This window comes from Nyctereutes procyonoides, unplaced genomic scaffold (genome assembly GCF_905146905.1).
Source record: "Nyctereutes procyonoides isolate TBG_1078 unplaced genomic scaffold, NYPRO_anot_genome, whole genome shotgun sequence".
Lineage (NCBI taxonomy): Eukaryota > Metazoa > Chordata > Mammalia > Carnivora > Canidae > Nyctereutes > Nyctereutes procyonoides.
This window is the reverse complement of record NW_026575046.1, coordinates 14,359,776-14,383,085: the sequence shown is the minus strand read 5'-3', so window position 1 is coordinate 14,383,085 and position 23,310 is coordinate 14,359,776. Positions and strand designations below refer to the sequence as shown.

Here is a 23,310-nt window from a genome sequence, read left to right as displayed (position 1 = left end):
TGGGTTTTTTCTATCATGTGTTTTCTTTTTCTTAATCAGAGGTCCGTATTTTGTTGGAGGGTCATGTTTTTCACTAATTCACCAATACTCAAAATATTACTGATGATTTATTTTATGATATTAATTTACTGGTATTTAATTCATATTTGATTTCCTCATATAGACAGTCCCTGACTTAACAACAACAGTTCGACTTACCAATTTTTTTTTTTTTTTACTTTATGACATTTGGAAAGCAATGCACATTCAGTAGAAACCCATACGTCAAATTTTGAATTTTGATCTTTCCTAGATGGTATGTGGTATGATCCTTTCTCGTGATGCTAGGCAGTGGCAGCCACAGCTCCCTGTCAGCCTCACAATCATAAAGGTGGACAACCGGTACATTGATGACCATTCTGTCCCCATACAGCTGTGTTGTCTTTTTCATGTTCAGTATAGTATTCAATAAAGTACATGAGATAGTCAACACTCAAAACCACTCTATCTTCCCCAGTCTTCCTTCCTCCCTCTCCGTCACATTATCTGTCCTAGAGCTGCAAGGTCATGACTGAGTTAGGGGAACCATCAGGGACACCACCTGGTCCCTTCCCCATAAGTGTGGGATAATGATGAGCAAATGCTCAGAGGACCCCATGTGACTCAATACCCTGCACTATAAAAGAAATGGTACTGAGCCACCTCACTTGCTTTACCCTGACCTCTGTAAGGTTTAAAAATGGAATTATTTGCAGAGTTCAATGTTTATTTCCTGATCATTTCTCCAAAGACTGTTCTGGTGATTGAAGATTTTGAAATCAGTGAATCAGGTGAGCTAGGAGGGTGACCTGCAGCTGAGGACCATCTTACCTGGACCCCAAGAAGTTAAAACTAGTCATCTCTGGCCAACCACAGGGCATGGTCTTTATTACAAGTGAAGCTCTTTTCAGCAGGAGCACTGGGTGGGGCGGCTGGTATGAAGGTAGGAGCGAGAGCATGCATCCACCACCACCCCCATCCTCCTTATATACACACTCACACACACTCAAATATTCAAATAAACACTCTGTTCTTTTAACTCAACTTTACTGAGGTTTGAATGAGTGGATAGAAGCCAACTTCAAAAGCCTTTAACCACCTTTGAGAACTCAATATACTGAGTATACTTGTTATCAGTATACCTATGATATGTTTCCTCTCTGGGACAAAAATGTTCCATTCCCAGACAAATAAAACAAATACAGGGACACCTAAATTATGAACAGAAATCCCAGGAAATTCTGTGAAAGAAAAGGAAGCCAAACCGCTTTGCTTCCTTCTTCCCCAACCATGCAGCTGACATTCCAATCTCCAACCTTTAGTCACTGCTTTTCCTCTGCTTCAGATGTCCTCTCTATGGCCCTATGTGAGGGCCCTGCCTGTTTAAATTGCCATTCCTGCCCATCGACATTGTACCCATATTTTAGGTCCATCTCAAATACTACTTTGATGAGGAAGTCTCTGACTCCCCAGCAGAGCCAAGTTTTCCATCCCCTATATTCCGATAGCCCTTTCTTTTAGCCCTTACTATGACTTTCAACTCCTTGTTCCGTGGCTTATTGACCTCGTGTGCATGGCTGTGTCTCCTTTTAAATGTAAAAGTAATGTATCTAGTTGATATATGTCAGCTCAGCACCCAGTACAGGGCTTGGCACACAACTGGCATCCAAAAAATAAAATACATTTGGGCCATTTCCTAGTTTATTTTTTTCTCTTTGTAGTAGACAGAAGTCATAGTCTTTGCTCCCCCCAGCCAGCTTCTCAGAAGCCCTCAGGTGCAGAGGGGACCAGTTTGTTCTTTTTGCAGTGTTCTTTCATGAAGGCCGTGTCCCTAGCCCCTCCTGTGTTTCTGTTACCCATCACAGCAGAAGCACACAATTCAACATACTTTCCTAAAAACCCCAAGCACAGAATTTTATTGTCAAAATTGAAATGGCAAGGTCCTTTAAGAAAGAGAGTCTCTCAATATGAGTCTAATATCAGCATCATACATGGATACACTACCATGCTACCACTGTTTGTTCTTTCTGGGTGTTCATGTGCATGTTTATTTTGTTTGGGGGGACTTGGAGGGGCTTGCGGTTCAATTTTTGTTAGCCCAATTGCTACTCAATATCAGTATCAATAATTTTTCTTCCTAGAGGGCAAAGAAAGACTAATTTGACTACTTTATTTATTTTTTAAAGTAAACTCTACACCCAAGGTGAGGCTTGAACTTAGGTCCCAGAGATCAAAAGTCACATGCTCTACTGACTGAGCCAGCTGGGGGTCCTGAATTTGACTACTTTAAAAGGAAAGCATTATTCTGTTTCTAAAAGAGCTAACTTCTCAAGACTGCTCAGGACTGAGATCAGGAAGCTTTTGTTTTTGCGGCAAAGGTATGAATGCGTAGTAATTGCGCTGTGTTGTGTCACAGAAAGCAGGATAAGGGATGCTAGGGCTGTGAATGGCCACACTGATCCTTAAATCTCAGACAATACAGAACATTTCCAACAAAATTACAAAAATATTTACAGTTTGAGATGCTAAACAGACATGTTTGTATAATGATTATTTATTATATTAAAATAATCACACCAGTAGATGCCCACCTTGCTGGGTTTTTGTTGTTGTTTTTATCCCAAACTAGATCACCAAAGAGAAGAGTAGCACCTCTGTCAAAACTGGCAGTCGGATGGGTAAACTGATGTTTGAACCCCGTTCTCTAAGTAGCCTCAAGAAAGGACTCGATTGCTGTGACCAGAACAGAATCGTCCTAAGAAACGTGTCACTCTTCAGAGATGGCTCCCTGCATTGCCTGGGCACTAAGGAGGAATTCGTAATAGACGCTCACTGTGCAGGGCCCTGGTTGGAATAGGTGGAACTTGGTTAAGGTCGCGTCCCATGGAAATTCTTACTCCCCGCCTTGCCTCCTTCATCTTGTGAGAATGAGAGCGCCTCACACCAGAAATGCTGGCGATCCCTCGAGCAGGCTCCCTGTGCTCTCTTCCCTTTAGGACAGATCTTCCTGGAGCCTTCCATTCCCTGTCCCGTCTCCTACCTCCTGTGAAATTTGCTTCTAGGAGTCTGGTTTCCAGGAGCGCCTCCACCCGCCACCCCTGCACATTCCTACAGCGTCTCTTAGCTTTCCGTCTAAGCCTACGAAACCCTGGCACAGCCATCCCTTTGCTGGTTGGTCCAGAGCCTCTATCAAATGGACATCCGGATATTCGAAGAGTGGGGGCCAGTGGGGGGGGGCACGGGTGTGTGTGGCTGCAGAACAGCTCCCACTCCCAGGTCGACTCAGACCTTTTCAAGTTGCTCCGGGGCCCAGCTCACCTGCAGCGCGCAGACTGGAGCGCAGCCTTTGGGGGCACCCAGTCGCCTCGGGGAGCGGGGACGGCCCGGCCTCTGCTCAGTCACCGACGGGGCACGTCAGCTGCCCTTTCCCCTTTAGCGGCCGGGGCCTGCGGAGGTCTCGGTTCAGTCCCCCGCTCGCCGCAGCCGCTCCCTCCCGCAGCGACGTGATGGCCAGCGCGGCCTGGAGACCAGCATTCTGCCTCGGGGGACACCGGAGCCCGGGGTCCCGCGTGCACACTCTCGCGTGCGGTGCGATAAACGGCAGGTGGCCCCGTGGGAGGTGCCTCTCGCGGTGCCTCTCTGGCGGGCGGGGCAAGGTCGTCACCTCTTTCTTCCAGCTCCGGGGAAGTTTCCGAACCAGGTCCCCGCGCGGCCACGCAGCGCGGCCTCCCGCGCCAGGGCGCAAAGGGAGGGTCCGCAGGCGCCCCCCGCCCAGCTGGATGCGCTTGGAGGACTCGCTCAGGAGCTCCAGAGACGTCTGCAATACACGCACCCAACTGTCCGCGCACCGTTTGACTGAGCCCCGCTTCCTCGCGCCCCTGTTTCCCTACATTTCGGATTCTTTTCTCCGCTTCTGGGCACCCCGACCCTGCCCAGGGTTGACAGCTTAGGGAGAGGAACAGGTGGGGCGGGGGTGGGGGGAGAAGGGGACGCAGGCTGGTGGCTTGGTCCTGGGGCGCTGATCTGGGCCCCTTTGCCAGCGGCCTCCCTCCACCTGGTTGGGCACCCCGCACCCCGGCCGCCCCTCCCCGCCTCTTGCCAGGCTGCCCTTTGGCCTTTCCCGGTCCTCGTCCCTCCCACCGCCCGGGTGGGCCCCAGCACCTCCTAATCCGCTCTCCCCCTCCCACCTCCGGGCAGGCCCCTGGGCTCCGACTGCGCGCCCCGGACCCGAGTCAGTAGGCGCAGCTGCTGGGCAGCAGGTCATAGCGCCCCCCGCTGTAGACCACCACGCCAGGCGGGTAGTAGACCAGGTCGGGCTCCGCGGGGTGGAGAGGCGCCAGGGCCTGCAGCCCCTGATCCTCCGGCTCGGGCTTGGTGGTGGCCGTGAACCGGCGCATGCTGGGGAGCGACGGCGACGCGAGGCGCCAGAGCAGACTCTTGAGCGCTTGGCGGAACTCGCGGCGCGCCAGGCAGTAGAGGACGGGGTTGAGGCAGCTGTTGGAGTGCGCCAGGCACACGCTCACCGGGAACGCGTACACCTGGCACAGGAAGAACTCTTGGCTGAAGGGCACCGCGTTGAACTTGATGAGGAGGCTCCAGGTGGTGAGCGCCTGGTTGGGCAGCCAACACAGGAAGAAGGAGAGGACCACGAGGGTCACTGACCTAGTGACCTTGGACCGTCTGCGGGCGCTGGCTGCGGCCAGGCCGCCCCCCGCCGCCGGGGCCCCTCCTTCGGCCCCAGCCACGCGGCGGGCGGAGACGAGGCGCAGCAGCAGCAGGTAGCACAGGCTGATGGTGAACAGCGGAAGCACGAAGCCCAGCAGCACCTTCTGCAGGTGGTAGAGGCCCAGCCACACCTGTCTGTCCCCGCCCAGCAGCCTGTCGGGGAAGCGCACCAGGCACAGCTCGTCGCCCATCACCCTGACGGTGGTGGAGAAGGCGGCGTTGGGCAGCGAGGCCAGCGCGGCGCACGCCCAGAGCAGCGCGCACAGCGCTTTGGCCGAGAAGCCGCAGCCGTGCCCCAGGCTCGGGCCGCAGCAGCAGGCGCCCCGGCCGTGCCCTCGGGGCCCGCGGCTCTTGAGAGCCGAGGCCACCGAGTGGTAGCGCGCCACGCTCATGGAGGTGAGGAAGAAGACGCTGGCGTACATGTTCATGGACGTCACCACCGACACGATCTTACACATGGCCTTGCCGAAGGGCCATCTGAAGTCGAGAGCGTTTTCTACGGCCCAGAAGGGCAGAGTGAGCACGAACTGGAAGTCCGTCAGCGCCAGGTTGGTGACAAAGAGGTTGATGGAGGACTTGCGCCACCCCTGCTGCCTCTTCATTAGGTAGAGCACCAGCAGGTTGCCCGTCAGCCCCAGGGCGCAGACCACCCAGTACACGGCGCTGATGAGCATCCGCACTCGGGCCTCGGTGTCCGCGCTGCCGGCCCCGCCGGGGCCCCGCGGAGGCCCGGGCGCCGCGCCGTCGGGCAGCTCCAGCCCCAGCTCCCAGCCCTGGTCCTGGAGCCGCAGCGACGCGTTGCCGCTGCTGTTGGCCGCCTGTAGAAGGTACGGGATCAGACTGGAGGGTCCCGCGAGCTCCTTTCCGCCAGCCTCCTTATTCATGGTGACTGCATTCATCGTGGCTGCAGCGCCCCCCTGCAAGCGCAGGTGCCTCTGGGGCGCTGGGGGGGGGCGGGGAGGGGCGTCAAGGCCAAAGCGAGTCCCACGCGCGGGGCGCTCCGTCCGGTGGAGGGCGCAAGGCGTGGGGGGGCGGGGGTGGGGGTGGGGGTGGGGGTTGGCTCCTGAGGTTGGGCGTCAAACGCTTCCCCCGCACCGGGTGCACGGCCTTGGGTGCAGGAGCTGCGCTCGGCGTCTGTTCTGGAGGGGAATTCTAGAGCTGAGCCGCGTGACTCCGAAGGCGAGCCGCGGGCGCCCGAGGGTTCTCTGCCCAAGGTCGGAGTCTCCGAGTCCTTGCGGGACGGGTCGCCTGTTGCGCCCCGGCCCACACCCGCCCTGCCGCTCGGGACCCCTCCTGGGGGGCTCGCTCCTGAGCTCTCAAATACCTTCGTCGGTTCCGCTGCTGCTGCTGCTGCTGCTGCTTGGACAAGGTTTCCGTCCTTTAAGAGGAAGAGGAGCTGGGAGAGTTCCGTCTCCCTCGCTCCGAGCCTCTGGAGGTCTCCCGCTGTGGACCTCGCTGCTCCCGCCCCCCCCCCCCCCCCGCAGTCGCCGGCGGGGCCCCGGGAGTTCCAGTCGCTCCCGCTAAGCTGAGGCTGCGGGCTCCCAGGGAGCATGCGTAGCCCCGCGCGGAGGGGGGGCCGAGGGGGCGCTTTCCGAGGTGCTGAACTTGCCACGCCCGCGTCCGCGAGGAGGAAGCCGCGGGCTGCGCGCAGAGCCCCCCAGCCTGCTCCTCCCCTTCCCCACTTCAAAGTTTCAGAAGGAGATGGTGGTGACCTTTTATTTTCCCGTGTTGCTGGAGAAAGCCGGCTTCGAGTTGCGATCTTTCTTATTCCCAAACATAACTACAGGCATTAGAAGCTGTTTCTTTCTTCCTTACTCCCACTTTATCTTTGAAATGATCCCGTGTGATGAAAGGGGGTTCTAAAACTTCACGATCTCTTGCCCATTTTTATTTTTGAAAACAATGATAGTGGCCTCTTTTCATGGCTAGACTGTAAGTCAGATGACGTGTTTTTACCGAATACACAAGTTCCACTTCTCCTTTAATTACTTAACTTTATTTTCTTAAAGATTTTATTTTTTAATTCATGATAGACACACACACACACACAGAGAGAGAGAGAGAGAGAGAGAGAGAGAGAGAGAGAGAGGCAGAGACACAGGCAGAGGGAGAAGCAGGCTCCATGCAGGGAGCCTGATGTTGGACTCGATCCCGGGACTCCAGGATCCCGCCCTGGGCCGAAGGCGGGCGCCCCGCTGAGCCACCCAGGGATCCCCAAGTACTTAACTTTACTTGGTGTCTATGATTGTCAGGATTTTCAAAGCATCCTCGTATAGCAAAATTCTTGATTCCAGTGTTGCCCTCTGCCTTTGGTATATTCTGAGAACTGAAACTAAGCAGAGAATGTATAACTGGTGAGCTGATTTCACAGACGCTAGTTACCACCTGTCCAGCTGTCAGCCCAAAGCTCTCCCACAAATTGGTCCCTCACATACTCTTTGCCTTGATGCAGTTGAAATCCCTTAAATTTTTTTTTACTTATTTATTCATGAGACACACACACACACACACACAGAGGCAGAGACATAGGCAGAGGGAGAAGCAGGCTCTCTCTGGGAAGCGGGATGCGGGACTCATCCTGGACCTTCGGATTAGGCCCTGAGCCAAAGGCAGACGCTCAACCGCTGAGCCACCCAGGCGTCCCACAGTTGAAATCCTTATAGAGGATTCCGTGAGGCTGTTTTTGGACCACCATCTCCTATTATGATCGGAACTCTTTAGCAGGTGTTTTTTAGACCAATGGAAGCAAATGCTAAGGAATCTTCTCAGTTACTTTGGACGAGGGGAGCCGGTGTAAACTATTTGAATGACTTCTCAAATTGCAGTTTATTTAAATGCCAGTGCAACTGCTCTAGTGTAAATTGCACTTCTTAGAGTGGACTTAAGAAATTTGAAATATTTTCCTCAACGAAACCGAGACAAATGTATCTTAAGAATAGCTGTCCTCTCTCCTGCAGAGTCCCCAGCTTAGGAGATGAAGCAGATGTGACTTTAAAGCAGAGGAGGTAGTAAAATACTTAGTTAAAAAAGAAATGTGGTACCCAAAACATATGAAGGGAAACTGAAACAGTCTGGATTCCAAAGCAAGAACCGGGTTCCAAGCAGAGAACATGCTTCGCTGCGGACTCTGGACATCTCCGCTTGCCCGCTAGAGGGCGACGGGGCTTTAGTAAAGAACAACCCAAAAGCAAACCGCCTTTGAACCGTTCTAATCTGGAGAAGCTCAGCCCTGTTCTGATTATTGCTCCCAATCCACAGGTTGCCTCTATGGACACCTCTTATCTCCGTTTTAGTAGTCTCACCTTCAAGTTCACTTTTCATTTCATGTTTTACCAGTTCTTTCTCCATCTAATTTTTAGCTCTCCTTTATTAAAAAAAAAAAAAGTAAACATAATTCAAGGTGTTGTTGAAAAACAAGGAAGACTAGAGCATACCCTGACAGCCCTCTGCCTCTATTTTCACACCTGTATATTGAAGGAATTATAGTTTTCAAGTATTCTGAGGATAAGTACAAAGCAGGTGACATCAAAGTCAGGTGGGGAGCTTGCTAAAAATATAAATTGCCACTCTCCTCCCAGACCCACACTGGTCCAGAGATTCTGATTCTCAGTGGATTTGGAAAAGGGCCCAAGATCACATTTTAAAAGCATTTTTCCAGATGATACTACTTTTATCCCAAGTTTGGGAACATCTGGACTTTTATTCCTTTTCTAACTTTCCATGTTAAAAAAATTAGGTCCCCGAAAGTAATTAATGTCCAATGATGGTTTATCACACACCAGGATTGGAAGCAAAGGAAGACAAGGAAATCTTAGTAAGTTTTCCTAATACCACGTTTGGTCCCAACAATGGCATATTCTTCATTGTGGACTGGGAGGGCCAAGTGTTCCTGAGGTACTCCAGACCTTGAATACTAGCCAGCACTACTCAGATTGAGCCCTTAGGAGAGCCTGTTCCCAAGTACTACTCTCTGAGAATGCGGCCAGAATGTTTCTGAGCCTAGAATGTGCTTCATTTCCAAATCTGCTCGCTGAAAATGAACCAAAGATCATGTTCAGGAATTTATAGTATTGCTTAACTAAACCTTTGTCATGGAAGCAAAAATCCCCTTTCAAATATGAAATGAACTTTTCCAATATGAACTTGAGATATTTTAGACCACTTATCTTAAAAGCATGGGCCGTGCTTTTCTCAAACCTCATCTAAAAAATTGGAGGAGAGAAACATATTAGTTGTGGTTGAGTATCATTTAGTATACAAGATCATAATCTAAATAATGTACTATATAACCAACAGGTAACTAAAGGCTATTTGGACACCATATTATATTCTTAGGGTTGCTGTAACAAATTACAACAAAATGGGTGGTTTAAAATGACAGAAATTTATTATCTCAAAGTCCTCTAGATTAGAAGTCAGAAATCAAGGTGTTGGCAGAGTTGGTTCCTTGGAGACTCTGAGGAAGAAAACATCCCATGTCTCTCTCTTAACTTCTGGTGGGTGTATGTTGATTTCTTGGTTCATAATTGCGTTACTGTCATCTCTGTCTTTGTCCTCAGGTGGCATTCTCCTTTCTGTGTATATCTTTGTGTCTCTGTTTTCTCTCTACAAGGACACTAGTCATAGAATTAGGGTCCACTCTAATCCCATATGACCCCACCCTAACTAATTACATCTGCAAAGAATGTACATTTCCATTTCCAAACAAGTTCACATTCACAGGTACTAGGGATTAGGACTTGAACATATCTTTTTAGGGGACACAGTTCTACCCACTACAGGTAACAACTGTGTGCATTGTGCAAAGGGTTTTATCTGTATTTTCTCACCTAATACTCAGACTCAGTGAGGTTGATATTACTATCATCCCAGATCTGATATCCAGTCTTTTATGCTCAGAAATCCAGAGTTGCATGTCCAACTGTTAGCTGGCACTTCTACATGGCTGGTGATTTCCTTCAGATTTCTCAGTGTTAGTCAATGGCATTACTACTCACATAACTGTTAGGACTAAAAACCCAAGAGGAAAAAAAAAACCCAAGAGGAACTCCTTCTCTCTCATTTCCCCTTTATATCACTTTAACTCAGTCTAGAAGTTCTTATTAGCATGTTCTCAAGAATAAAAACAAAAACAAAACCCCCAAGTTCCTGAATCTATCTACTTCTTTCTATTTTACATTTTTCTCTATGTTAGTCATCTCTTGCTAAATAATAACATGTTAAAACTTTAGGGCTTAAAAAAACAAACATCTCACCGTTTGTGTAGGTCAGGAATCCAGGTGCAGCATAAGGTCATCATTGGCTCAGGGTCTAACATCAAACTATCAGCTGGGGCTGCAGGTTTATTTAATAGATTTAGTGGTAGGGAGGGGTATTTTGCCTTTAAGTTCATTCACAAGGTTCTTGATCTTTCACTCTGTGAGATTCTCCATAGAGCTGCTTTACAATGTGGCAGCTGTTTTCCAGCAGGATGAATGATGAGAGAGAGAGAGAGAGAGAGAGAGAGAGGAATTGGCATGAAAGCTATAGTGTTTTTATAATCTGGTAAAAGAAGTGATGCTTCCACCACTTCTTCCTTATTCTATTCTTTAGAGGCCAGTCTTCCTTATTCTATTCTTTAAAGACCAATCAATAAGTCCAGTCCACACTCAAGAAGAGGGGAATTATACAGGAATATGATTACTAGGAGGCAGACATCATTGGGATCATCTTGAAAGCTAACTACCACAGTAGGGCAGGTTGTCACAATACTCAGCAGGAAACAGGAGCTGAAGGCCACTTGATTGAGTAGTTATCTCAACAGCCACACAGTGCGGGGACAATAAAGACTGAAGTTCAAGTCTGGTTAATTGCAGGGGAGTAAGTAAGTAGTCTAGGCTTTCAGTCCAAACCCCAAAAGATGCACATCCTAAGGGTAAGTTCTCCACTCTATTCTCAACAACAATAAAATACGCACTTTCTTCAAATACACATAGAATAATCACCAAGACAGGCCACTTGCTGGGCCAAAATCAAGTTTCAACACATTTCAAAGGATTGGAATCATATAGAACATGCATTTTGAGCACAGTGGAATTAAACTAGATATCAACAAAGGAATGATTACTATGAGTCCTCAAATGTTTCAAAACTAAGCCATACATTTTAAACAACTTCGATTAAAGAACTAAAATATAAAGTGTTATAAAATAAATTATAAAATATTTAAAGTAAATAACAATAAAATATGGCATCACATTTTGTGAGATGCGATCCAAACAGTGCTTAGAGGGAAATTTATAGCTATAAGTGCATATTTTTAAAAAGAAAAGAGCTTAAACATCTTGATCTAAGCTTCCAACTCAAAATCCTAGAGGAAGACAAACACTTTAATTCCAAAGAAAGAAGCAGCATGGGAATATTAAAAATAAGAGTAGAAATATGTGGACAGCCCCTACTATGTCAGGGATCAACCTTCTAGTTGTTGACTCACAGAGAGTGGGTGGAGGAGGTCTCAAGAAAAGACCAGAGCAGCCCAACGTGGGGTTACTTAGGAGGCTTTCAGCATATCCACAAAGGAGAATATTTGTTTCTGAGGGCAAAGGGAGGAATGAATAGTCTAATACTAAAACCAGAATCTATTTCCCAACTCCAGGTGGGAGTTGGGAGGGGAAGCCAACTCTAACGGAGAGGTGTGTCCATGGGTCTCAAAGCATACCATTCCCAGATCATTCCCCACTGTCTCCCAGCTACCCATCCTTGGATCAAATATCTACTTATCATTTTTATCTTTGAGGGAAATGCAGTAATAAATAACATAGTCCTTGTACCTACAGTTTGTAATCAAGTGGAAAATTAATCATAAGGAATCATGAGATTTATTAGCTTGAATTTCACTGCAGGAAATTCAGCTTGGCTGCCTGCTTTCTAATTCACCACTTGATAACCTCAGTTCTTCCTATGAGTCTTTCACAGATTTCTCTCTGCCTTACATACGAATTCATGTTTTCAATAAACATATCCTGTGTATCCAATTTTCTCACATTGGGTTTCAAAGACCCCATCAATCTATCTATCCATAGAGGGCCTCTCACCTTCAAAAGATGAATCACAACATCTTAATCAGATCACAGCCACTGCTTTACTGCAAGAAGCAGTGACTGAATCAATATAGCCCTTTGCTCTTGGAGACCTCTCAGGAGACTGGGTACAGACTTCAGAGCAAAACAAACAATCCACTAAAAGTGCAAGTCACTGTTTATTGCCACATTCACAGGGGCTGTGAAGCAACAGAATAGGCCTTCTTGTTGCCAAGGAGGTGATCCTGACAGGCACCATTTGGAGAGTGTGGTCAAGGTCGAGAAAGGTGTTCACAGAAGCATCTAGCCCTCAGCCAGCTGTCCTCTGGGCCTCATGAAAGAGTCTCTGAGAGCACAGAGCTGGCTTTCTGTGCTCTAAAGATCCAAAGTGCCGCAAATATTCATCTTGTGGCTGTAGAGATAACCTACACCTATATCTGGCAGAGTGGACAAGCTATGTTGAAACTCTAACCATAAACAAAACCATAAAGAGAAGCTTTATTTTTATCCAGGGTTAACTTCAAAGCCCGTTTGTTGTTATTTTCATGTGTATCTTTTAAAATCACTTTATCCCAAAGAGAGACTCTACTGTCCATTGAAATGAAATTGTTGGAGGACTTAGAGACCTTGCTTCATAAGTTTCAAGGAAATATCTTTAATAGGGATTCATAGTGTGCATGCTTCTGCCTGATTTTAAGGTAAGTGTTGGTGACCAAGTTTTCTCTCCATCAGTTTTCCAATGGTCAACAGATAAATGAGTGACAAGGTGAATGAACGGACCCATGGTGTTAGATCCCTACAATGGAACTCTCTGCAGAAATAAAAAGGAACAGAGTACTAGGACATAAAATATCCAAATGATTATGCCGAGTGAAAGAAGGCAGACAAAAATTAGTTCATACTGTATGAGTCCACTTGTGTGAAATTCAAGAAATTGCTAATGAATCTCCAGTGACAGTGGGGGAGTGGCTACTTGTGGTTGTGGGGTCATACAAGTAGGGACAGGAGGAGGGGACTGCCACAGAGCAAGAGGAAATTTCCCGTTTGACACATGCACACTAGCACACACATACCACATGTGCACATACACATACATATATGTGGTCAAAACTTACTGCGCTGATGGTTTCACAGGTGTGTAGATACATGCAAACACATAAAATTATATACTTTAAACACACACAGTTTATTGCATGTCAATTGTACTTCAATAAGGCATTAAAAAGGGGGGTACTATTATGGTATATCTTTACTGCTACCTGAACTAATCCCATTTACTCACTCCAAAGTTTCTTGGGGACATGGCTGACCTACTCTTAATGACCTCAGGAGGATATAAAGAAGCAGTGATGAATAAAGACAACATTTTTTATTCTGAATCAGTTAAGAGTAAGTTGTCAACTGGATGCCCCTTCACCTACAAATATTTTCATGTGTATCTCTAACAAACAAGGCAGTCTTCCACATAGCCACAACTCTCAGAATCAGGAAATTCAGTGATCCAATACTAACATCCCATTCTCTGTCTCCTTTCAAGTTTCACTATTTGTTCCAACAATGTCTTTTGTAAGAAAAGGATCTTCAGAATTATGTGTTGCCATTAGGTGTTATCTCTTTGGTCTCCTTCAATCTGGAAAGTTTTCCTTTGACACTCTTGGCCTTTTGAAGTTAAACACACACACACACACACAAAATAACACACACAGTTATTTTGTAGAATGTCCCTCAATTTTGGTTGTCTGATGTTTTCTCATGATTAGATTCAGGCTATGTATCTTGGGCAGATATTTCAGAGTGATGGTGTTCTGACTGGAGCCTATGTGGTAGCACACAGTTTTGATTGTCCACACTACTAATTGGTGTTTTCTTTGTTTACTTGATGAATGGGATATTTGCTATGCTTGTCCACTCTAAAGTACTCTTTTTGCCTTTATATTTAATAAATATTTGGGAGGAGATACATTTTAATGCTACAAAGTTACCAACTCATCAATCTTTCTATTCATTTATCTATTTGTATCAGTATGGATTCATGAATTCTTGTGAATCCATGAATAAAAATAAAAAATAATTTTAAAATGATAAAATTATTTATTACTTTTATATTTTTTTGCTTATATTTTCCTAGGCTTGGCCAGTGGGGGCCTTTTCATCTTAATTCCTCTCTCCTTTTGATTAACTCTCATCTTTCTTTGAGTTTTTTTTTTTTTTAAGCAATAAAATGTTTCAGGTTTATCTTCTATCTCTCAAGCCATAGTTCTGAAGTCAGTTGTTTCTCTAAGGAGTCCTGGTTTGCCTTAGAGGAAAATGGTATTTAGAATCCAAAGATCTAAGTGTCAGATGTGCTCAGTGCTGCTGAGGAGTCATTGCTCTAACACCCTCAAGTTGATAGGCCTATCAACATACATGTATACGAATACTTATGCCTATTTATATCTTTATTTCTATGTGCATCTATACAGTCATCAACAATTTTGGGGTCATACCAATACCTTCAGTTGTGATGCAACATAGGGTTTATTCCACTTTTCTTTTTATTTTTATATACTGGTAGTTCTATTTAACTGGTAATAAGAAATTTGACTCCCTTATCCTTGCTATGTTTACTTATTTGATCTCCCTGAATGTAACCAATCTCCAATTACTGCCATCAGTTGCTACCATCACCCCACCCCTCCTTATGCTGTCAGTATTTCAACACCCTGCTGGGACATTCCCTCTCAGGTGGATGCCCTCTTCATTCGGCTCAGGTTCTGACACCATGCATTGGGCAGCTATCCTACACAGATGACAGAATTGCTGAGGTTCTGACACCTTTCGATAGGCTCTATCCAGTCCCATATCCCTCATCACCACATGACTTGGGTTCCCTCTGGCAGACTTCCTATGTGAATCTCCCCCCACCAACCTGGTAAAATCTTGTTATATTTCATTTTTATTGGCCTTAAGATGCACTACAAACTGAAGTTACATTCAATTTACTGCAATAATTTGATCTGTGTGCTACACGTTTTTTCTGAAGTGTGCTGTTTTCTTTCAGCCAATAGTATGTTTCATTAATCAGGATCCATAGCGTTTTCAGCCATGGCTTTCAAAGGGGCATTACCATGGCATTGTTTATTTAATTAAGTTGATTAATTACAACATCAGAAGAATGGTGCAAAATGTAATCCACTTGATACAAAGCCAAGTAACTTTACAAAATCTGCAACGTATAGATTCCACGATCTGCAGATTGAGCCAGGAAGGCAAACTCTCTGGGGATTGAGGGTACAGAGTGGGCAGTGTTGATTATTGATCCACTTATGCATTGAATACAATTGGATGGAAGAATAAAAATGAACTTACCCTTCTGAGGGTTACAAATATTTATCCCCATCTTCTTTTAAGACGGCAGAGAGATTTTTTGTTTGTTTGTTTGTTTTTTCTTTTTTAGAGACACACACACACAGAGAAGAGCAGAGACACAGGCAGAGGGAGAAGCAGGCTCGGCTCCATGCAGGGAGCCTGACGTGGGACTTGATCCCAGGTCTCCAGGATCATGCCCTGGGCTGAAGGCAGCGCTAAACTGCTGAGCCACCGGGGCTGCCCAAGACTGCAAAGAGGTTTAAAAGAAAATAGTACAGATCTGTCCTATGGTCCAGCAATTGCACCACTAGGTATTTACTCAAGAATACAAAAATGCTAATTCAAAGGGATACATGCACCCCAATGTTTATAGCAGCGTTATGTGTAAGAGCCAAAATATAGAAACAGCCCAAGTGTCCAATGCCTGTTGAGTGGATAAGAAGATGTGGTATACATATACAATGGAATATTACTCAGCCATCAGAAGGAATGAAATCTTGCCATTTGCGATGCCATGGATGGAGCTGGAGAGTATTAGGGTAAGCAAAATAAGTCAGTCAGAGAAAGCCAAGTATCATATGATTTCACTTATATATGGAATTTAAGAAACAAAACAAATGAGCAAAGGGGGAGAGAAAAGAGAGAGAAAGAGAGGCAAACCGAGAAACAGACTCTTTCTTAACTCTAGAGAACAAACTAAGAGTTACCAGAGGAGAGATGGTTGGGGGGATCGGTGAATTAGGTGATGGAGATTAAGGAGGGCACTTGTGATGAGCCCTAGGGGTTGTGTGGAAGTGTTGAACCACTATATTGTATATCCGAAACTAATATTACACTGTATGTTAACTAACTGGAATTTAAATAAAACTTCAGAAAAAAGAAAACAGTATATGTGACAACAATATTTAAACGTACGCTTTTTTAAGACAAGGTTGTTTTGGTTTTAGTGTTGGTTTTGGTGGCAGTCAGTTTCTTTTGCCTTTCCAGTTTTAAAGACAGCTCTGAAAATGCATTAGACTGTCCTTGAATATCAGTTGTCCTTTCTGCTTCTATAGGCTTAGTCAGAATGTATGAGCTTTTTGAAAGCTTTCTTTGCTCAGGGAACAGAGGGAGCTCTTGGTGAGGCACCTTACATCTTTTGTCATAATTTGTATTTTTGTACAGAAAATACATCACCATAGTGAACTAAACCACTACCTGAGATGCTCTGATGAGGTCTGTATGTCAGTATTCTTAGCCTTTCCACTCTTCGTGAATGAGGGCATGACCAGGGGCCTTAATAAGACAAATGTGTATTTGATTCTGCATAGTGGCTTGGCGAAGTCTTTTCCTTTTTCTTCATTCCAGTTTCCCACTGGATAGTGATGTGATCCTAGGCAAGTTGTACAACCTTTCAGTGTTTCCCCATCTATCAACCAAGGACAATAATAGTACCTACCTAAAAGTTTTTTGTGAAGATTAAATAAAGTCATGCACATACAGTGTTTAGCACAGTGCCCATATAAATCAATGCGTAATAATTTTTTTCTGTTTTTAGCTATTATACAATACTTGAATTTTACATGTTTCTGTAGTCTTTCTTCAGTGGTAGTATATTTGGATTAGCCAGGTCAGGGATATTTGGACACTCTGTGGTGATTCACAGCTCTGCCCTCTATAGTGGACATATCAGGAAAGGCAGTTGGCTTATTATTATTATTATTATTATTATTATTACCCACCTTTGTCAACAAGAACGTTTGTTGCCTTTCCCAGTGAGCAGAGGAAAAGTTGAATAGGACTGACTCTCCCCTCTACGCTGAGGAAATACCAGGCTTTGGAGGTATTTTGTAAATTCTGGAAAAAGTAGGAGGAAGTTGGTGTTAGAATAGTAGCAGGATGCATATTTGTATATTCGTGTTGAGTAGTGTTGAAATCTTGCTGAACTTGGAGACGAGAATTGATAGTTGCACTAATAGGTGTAATCAGGTGAGTCTTTTCAACAGCACTTGGAAACAAAAAGCAGAGAAAATCAGCAGTTAGGGTACGACAAGGTTAGAGTTTGATGAGGAAGAGGTGTTGAAGGCACCGGTGAGAGATTATTTAAAGAGATGAATCCTATGTGGTTGGGCAGAAGAGGAAGTAAAGCCAGAGAGATGCTTATAGGTAATGAGACAACCAAAATGGAGAGATCAGGAGACAGGCCTTACTAGGCTGAAGACCCAAGGTACTGGGCACGGAAGTCTGAAGGGGCTGACAATATATAAGGTTTTGGTGGGATTTTATAGTTTTAATATTTCAGACTTGGATGACTCTGGATGACAGGTATTTCTGGTCATGGTCTTGAAAGTAAGAGAGGGAGAGAAAGTAAGGGGAAATCCATTAGAGTTGAAGAGGTTAAGAAACTGAGTCCAGAATGTTCCATGGATCCTTCCTGATCTCCCTGACATTACTGGGACTGAAAAGCTCCCAGAGATTTTTGCCTGAGGGACACAGCTCTCCTCCAGGGCCTGGAAGCCAGGAGTGATCCCACCCTTCAGATGAGACCCTGCTTGCTATTAAAAGGATAAAATGAAGAGGAAGTAGAAGAGGAAGATGAGGAGAAGACTGAGGAGAAGGAAAAGAAAGGAAAAGAAACAAAAGGAGTTCTGGCTCAAAGTGGTATTTAGTGCCTTTGCAATTGCATTTTGCCAGGTCTGCATGTCATTTCACCAGATGTGCCTGTTATATCTGGGTTTCTTTCTCTTTTTCTTTCTCTCTCTCTCTCTCTCTCTCTCTCTTTCTTTCTTTGTTTCTCCTTCTTTCTTCCTTTGTTTCTTCTTTCTTTCTTTCTTTCTTTTTCTTTCTTTCATTCAAGATTTTATGTATTAAGGGAGAGAGAGAGAGAGAGAGAGAGAGAGAGAGAGAGAGAGCGCATAAGCAGGGGGGAACAGCAGGCAGAGGGAGAGGGAAAAGCAGATTCCCAGCTGAGCACGAAACCCAATGGGCTCATCCCAGGACCCTGGGGTCATTACCCAAGCCAAAGGCAGACACTTAACTGACTGAGCCACTCATGTGCCTCATAGCTGAGTTTCTTTTGCACTTAAGTTCTGCTCTTCCTACTTAATATTTACGTCACTGGGGAAGAGGCCCAGAGGACTTCTATGACTGGCCAGTGATGACATAACATGTTCTGTTACACGACACAGGGGATAAAAGTTGCAGATGGAACTAAGGTTGCTAATGGACTGACCTTAGGATAAAGAGATTATTCTGGATGATCTGAGTGGGTCCAGTGGAATCACCAGGGTCCTTAAAAACAGAAAAGGGAGGGAAAAGAGATAGTGTCAGGATGATGCCATATAGGAGACTCGCTGGCCATTGCTGACTTTGAAACCAGGGGTGAGTGGCAAGAGACTGAGGAATGAGGAGAACCCCTTAGAAGGTGAATAAAGCGGGAAAACAACTCTTCCCTCCAGTCTCCAGAAAGGAATGCAGCTGTGCTAACACCTTGATTTGAGTCCAGTGAGACCCATCTCAGACTTTTGACCTCCAGAACTGCATGATCCTTAATTGGTGCTATTTTAAGTCACCAACTTTATGGGAATTTGTAATGCCAATAATAGGAAACGAATTCAGGTCCCTCGAAATATCCTGGCGGGTATGTATCCAGTGTGAAGGATTCATACCCACCCCAAGCCGGTGAGGACCAAGAGGCACTGGGATCCCTGCTTGCCCGGGGCTGCCCAGGCCTGCAGGAGGTTGAGGGATTCGCTTTCCTGCACCTCTCACTGAACACATCTGGTTGGCTGGAAGCCATGGAGGACCAGTATGGGGTCAAATTCCTCCTGAATGGAGTAAGGAGGTCTTTTTCAGCCCAGAGGTGTGAAATCTTGGCTGGTTTATCCAGTAAATTCTCAGGATGCTTTGGCAAGTTCCCTGGTTTGCAGCATTCTCTCCGCAAGGTAAAGCTTGAGCCCAATGGGTGTCCCCCTCCCCGAGCAGCCTGTGCAGGTAAAGTGGAGAAACACCTTCACATGGTCTCAGGCTTCTTTATCTCCCCCAATGTCCTGGTTTCCCTTTGGGTGAGTGCAGGGGGGCCGGGCAAGGCCCTGCTGTAAACGTAGAGAAGCACCTGGGGGACCCGCAGGCTCCGCGTGGGGCCCTAACCATTGGTCTCCTCATCTCTGGGTGCCCGTGAAGGGGGCTGCCCAGGGTGGACCTCGAAGACGAGTGCAGGCCATTTCCGCCCTGCGTGACTCGGCAAAGAGAGAGACTGCCCATCAGTGGGAGCCCCAGCTTGCCTTGGGAGGGAACCCCAAGAGGCCTGGCGCACGGAGGGGTCTGCGCGGCGCAGGGCCAGGCGGGGAGCTGGCAGGGGAGAGGCGGAGGGAGCGGGGTCCCGGGCCCACCTCCGCCTCAGCGCCCGGGGGTGGGGGGCTCACCCCCCTGCGGTCCCGCCCCGGGTGCCTGTCCCGGGCCTCCCCTATTTGGCCGGCTCGGCGGGCTCTGGGCGGGGCCGGCGGCGCGGGGGCGGGAGGCCGCGGGAAGATGCGCGGCCCGGAGGCTCGGCGGCCGCGGGCGGGAGGGTGGGGACCTGGGGTGAGGAGCTGGGCTGGGGACCCGGGCTGGGGACCTGGGCTGGGCGGCCAGTCCACAGCCCGCGGAAAGCAGGCGCTGCCCGCTCAATCAGTCCCCTTTGGGGAGGGAAGGGGGATCGGGGTCCCCAGCCCCTGGCGGCCGCTCCGTCCGCCCCTGGGCCATGTCCCCTGCCTCTCTGCTCGGCCACGGGCGGGGACTTGATCCCTTGAGCTGAGCGCTAGACCGCGTTGACTTTTCTGCCCCCAACAACTGAACCATGCCATGTGCCCGGAGGAGCTGGCTTGCAAGGCTCTCCGTTGTAGCTCAGCTCCTTAACTTTGGGGCCCTTTGCCATGGGAGACAGGCTCAGCCCGGCCCGGTGCACTTCCCGGACAGGAGGCAAGGTTAGTGGCTTTTCTTTATTTCCTTTGAGAACCGTGGCGGAGAGACGCGTGGAAAGTTGGTTGCTTCCCCCCCTCCCCTCCCCCTCCCCCTCCCCCTCGGGCTGAACTCTGCAAGACCGTTCGGCGGAGTCCTAAGGAAATTTGGAGCTCAGTGACATGGGGCGTGGGGCGTCGCAGAGCTCCGTGCTCAAAGTGGCCAGTCCTGAATTCTCCCCCAAAGGCGAGTGTGCCCCGCTCTCTACCCCGTTGCTGCAGCAGAAAGGCCCAAGAGGTGGCTGGTAACGCCTCCCTCCACCCCCTTTTGTCTCCCCTCTCAATGCTGCACTGTTTCAGTCCTCTCTTTTTCAAATTCTGAACAGGGAAAATGATTTTTTTTTTTTTAAAGTTCCATCTGGCCCCTGGCAGTCATTGCAGTGTTTCTAGTTAGTTCCAGCTCTGCACAGGGGAGGGAAAATGTGATTCCGGCCCCCTGCTGAGCCAGTTTGGCTGTGTTTTGGTTTCCTGGAAAGATGTAGGTCTGTGTTTTAAAAATAACAGTTCTTTTTTTTTGGGGGGGGGGGGAAATTACCCCTGTAGGGGCTCACCTTTGCCTGTCCCGGCTTCCCCGTGGCAGCTGGCTGCATCCCCTTGCTAACGTGATGAGAGCTGCAATGCTCTGGAAAACACTGGAGGGGGTGTGCGGACAAGTTGTTATTTAAACCCAACACCTCGAGGGGAACAGCGCTGCTGCCTCTGCTTTTTTTTTTATTTTTTTTATTGGACTTTGAAAGATCAGAGACACTTTTGTGTTTGGTGGGGAGTTCCTTGGCTTCTAGGACAAGACAGAGCGGCAGCAATGGCCCGTGTGGCTGGAGAAACTGTCATGTGCCAAGACCGCTAAGGCTCCCTGTGTCAGCCCAGCACCCAGTGACGACGGCTTTCTGGGGTTGCTGGACCATTGTTACTGTCCCTGTTTTAAAGCTCCGGAAGCTTGGGGAGTTTGGGGCCCAGTTCATGGTGCAGTGAGGTTTTGAACTCAGGTAGCCTGGCTCCGGAGGCTGTCCTCTTAGCAGCAATAAGAACAACACACACACGCACACGCACACAGTCCAGTGTTTGCTGACTATGCTCAGGCCTTGAGAAGCCGCCCCAGTATTCTGACCCCATTAATGCCCAGGGCCACTTGGGTGACAGCTCGCCAGCCTGTGTTTGTAGAGGGTGTCCACACAGGGGGCTGCCTACGTGGCAAAGTTCAAACACTGCTGAGAACTCCTCTGCTGTGACTTCGAGAGCCATCAGAAGCAAGCCCCTTTGCTTTCCTTGGAAGCTGGAGCCCGAAACCAGGGTTAGATGTCAGTCAGCCAGCACTTGCTTGTGTAAACGTTCCAGATACCATCTCCCACCCCCAAGTTTAAAATAGCAGCATTTGTTTTTCTTTGAAATACAGCCTCTTTGTGAAAAGTCTCCCTTCTGGCAGCACAGACAAAGCCTGTGAGCACTTCCCAGGGCATTTGGACATGATTTGCTTCAAAGATACGCATTCTCCTGGGTTGACTTTCAGCTCTCCTTGCTCCCCATCTTCTTTGTAAGTGAATTTAGCCTAGTGTGGAGCAGATACTCCCCGGGCCTTGCTCTCTCCTCTCTGGAAGGTGAGAGATGGTTATTTTTCTTGGTCACCTTTAGGGATTATGTGGTGAAAGTATTTGATTTGATATTGAAAAATAGCTGTATTGGGGCACCTGGGTGGCTCAGTGGTTGAGCATCTGCCTTTAGCTCAGGTTGTGACCTTGGGGTCCCGGGATCAAGTCCGCATCCCGCTCCCCCCACAGGGAGCCTGCTTCTCCCTCTGCCTGTGTCTCTGCCTTTCTCTCTGTGTCTCTCATGAATGAATAAATAAAACCTTAAAAAAAAAAAAAGAAAAATAGCTGCAGAGTGCTCTGAGTTTATTAGCAATGCACAGAAACTTAGGTTTTAAAAATAATTTCCGTTTTTAAAAGTCTTTCTCCAGAGTATTTGTTCTTAATCAGCTCGCCAATGGATTTAAAAGTAATCCACATTTGGTGCAACAGAGACATTTCTGAGCAGGCGTCATTTAGAACCGAGTAGAGAGAGGGAGAACAAATGAGAGGGAGAGAGAGAGAGAGAGAGAGATGGAGAGAAGGGATGAGAAAACTCTAAGCCTCTTGGGACTAGGATGACCTGGGTTTTGCCCCAGTGACCAGTCTATCATTTCACAAAGAACCAATGTCCCTAGATTTCCATTTCTACTCTGACATTTTTGAATCGCACCCAATTTCTGTACATTTAAACTTGCAAATGATTTCAGATATCATCTCTGTCATCCTTCTTATTTTTCCAAGGAGGAATGGGGGGGCCTTAGAAGTGGGTCAGTTAGCATGTATTCAGTGAGCACCTGTTAAGTGCCGCTTCACCCAAGGGGATTGCACAGGGTCCCATGGTTGGAAACATTCTGATCCTAGGTAATCATTAACATTCTTTTTAGTTCTATGGGTTGGGCAGAGGCAGGATTTTAGCCCTGGGAAAGAGCACAGAGGTATATCCAGTCTTTTCAGGGACCAGAAGAGGCAGATTTGACACTCTGCCCGGTATTCTTTCCAGATCACTCACTTGTGACATATAAACGTGCAACGACTTCCACAAGGTTTCTTGGTTCCCAACCAAGTACCAGAACAATGGGGAATACTGGTCTTGCACATAACACACTGCCTCTCTTGTACAGCCAGGGATAGCCCCTTGGGTTCCTTATTCCTTGTGCTGTCTACAAGTCACCGGCTGTTGCTATGATTTCCTTTGCTCCCAGAGACTCTGAAATCAACAGAGCAGACAGTTTGGCCTGTGCTAGAGTTGTGCTTGAGGCTGCACAGGTTTGTGCAGGAACAGGGGAAGTGTTTCAAGGCAAATGGTTCGCGTGGGCTTCAAAATGATGTTGTAATCACCTATCTATGCTATTTGAAAAAAAATAAGGAAGAAATTATTTCATATATCTTCTTTATGTAAGAAGACACTTCACAGTTTTGGTATTTTATTTGTGTTAGTTATCATAAGCCATTATGGTCTGGAGGTCAGTAGTCGTAGGGCTGGTGAGCAAATCCAGCTTCCTGTGGCGTATTTTCCAACTTTGGAGGGATCAACATAATCCTCTATACCTTGCCATGTGTAGTTTGCTATGACAAAAATATACTCGAAAGGTTGCAACATTCCATGGAGAGAATTATGAA

At 47.2% G+C, this 23,310-nt stretch overlaps 2 protein-coding genes and 1 long non-coding RNA gene across 3 annotated transcripts in view; 1 reads left to right on the top strand and 2 right to left on the bottom strand.

Annotated features, from left to right (window-relative positions):
* Nucleotides 1-4,250: 4,250 nt before the first annotated feature.
* RXFP3 (relaxin family peptide receptor 3) lies at nucleotides 4,251-6,295 on the bottom strand. The gene is made up of 2 exons (XM_055325583.1): nucleotides 5,839-6,295; nucleotides 4,251-5,686 (listed from the first exon to the last, which is right to left on the bottom strand). Exons 1-2 carry the CDS (start codon nucleotides 6,293-6,295, stop codon nucleotides 4,251-4,253), a joined length of 1,893 nt encoding a protein of 630 aa, XP_055181558.1.
* A 2,813-nt stretch (nucleotides 6,296-9,108) lies between these two features.
* Nucleotides 9,109-16,958, bottom strand: LOC129509563 (uncharacterized). The gene is made up of 3 exons (XR_008664372.1): nucleotides 16,871-16,958; nucleotides 9,999-10,198; nucleotides 9,109-9,348 (listed from the first exon to the last, which is right to left on the bottom strand). It is a non-coding gene; the product is annotated as an uncharacterized LOC129509563 (long non-coding RNA).
* Nucleotides 16,959-19,717: 2,759 nt separating this feature from the next.
* ADAMTS12 (ADAM metallopeptidase with thrombospondin type 1 motif 12) overlaps nucleotides 19,718-23,310 on the top strand; it is a 304,749-nt gene continuing 301,156 nt past the window's right edge. Inside the window, exon 1 of the mRNA XM_055325268.1 lies at nucleotides 19,718-20,092. Coding sequence (XP_055181243.1) covers nucleotides 19,966-20,092 — 127 coding nt within the window. The 5' untranslated portion in view covers nucleotides 19,718-19,965. The remainder of the gene's footprint in view (nucleotides 20,093-23,310) is intronic.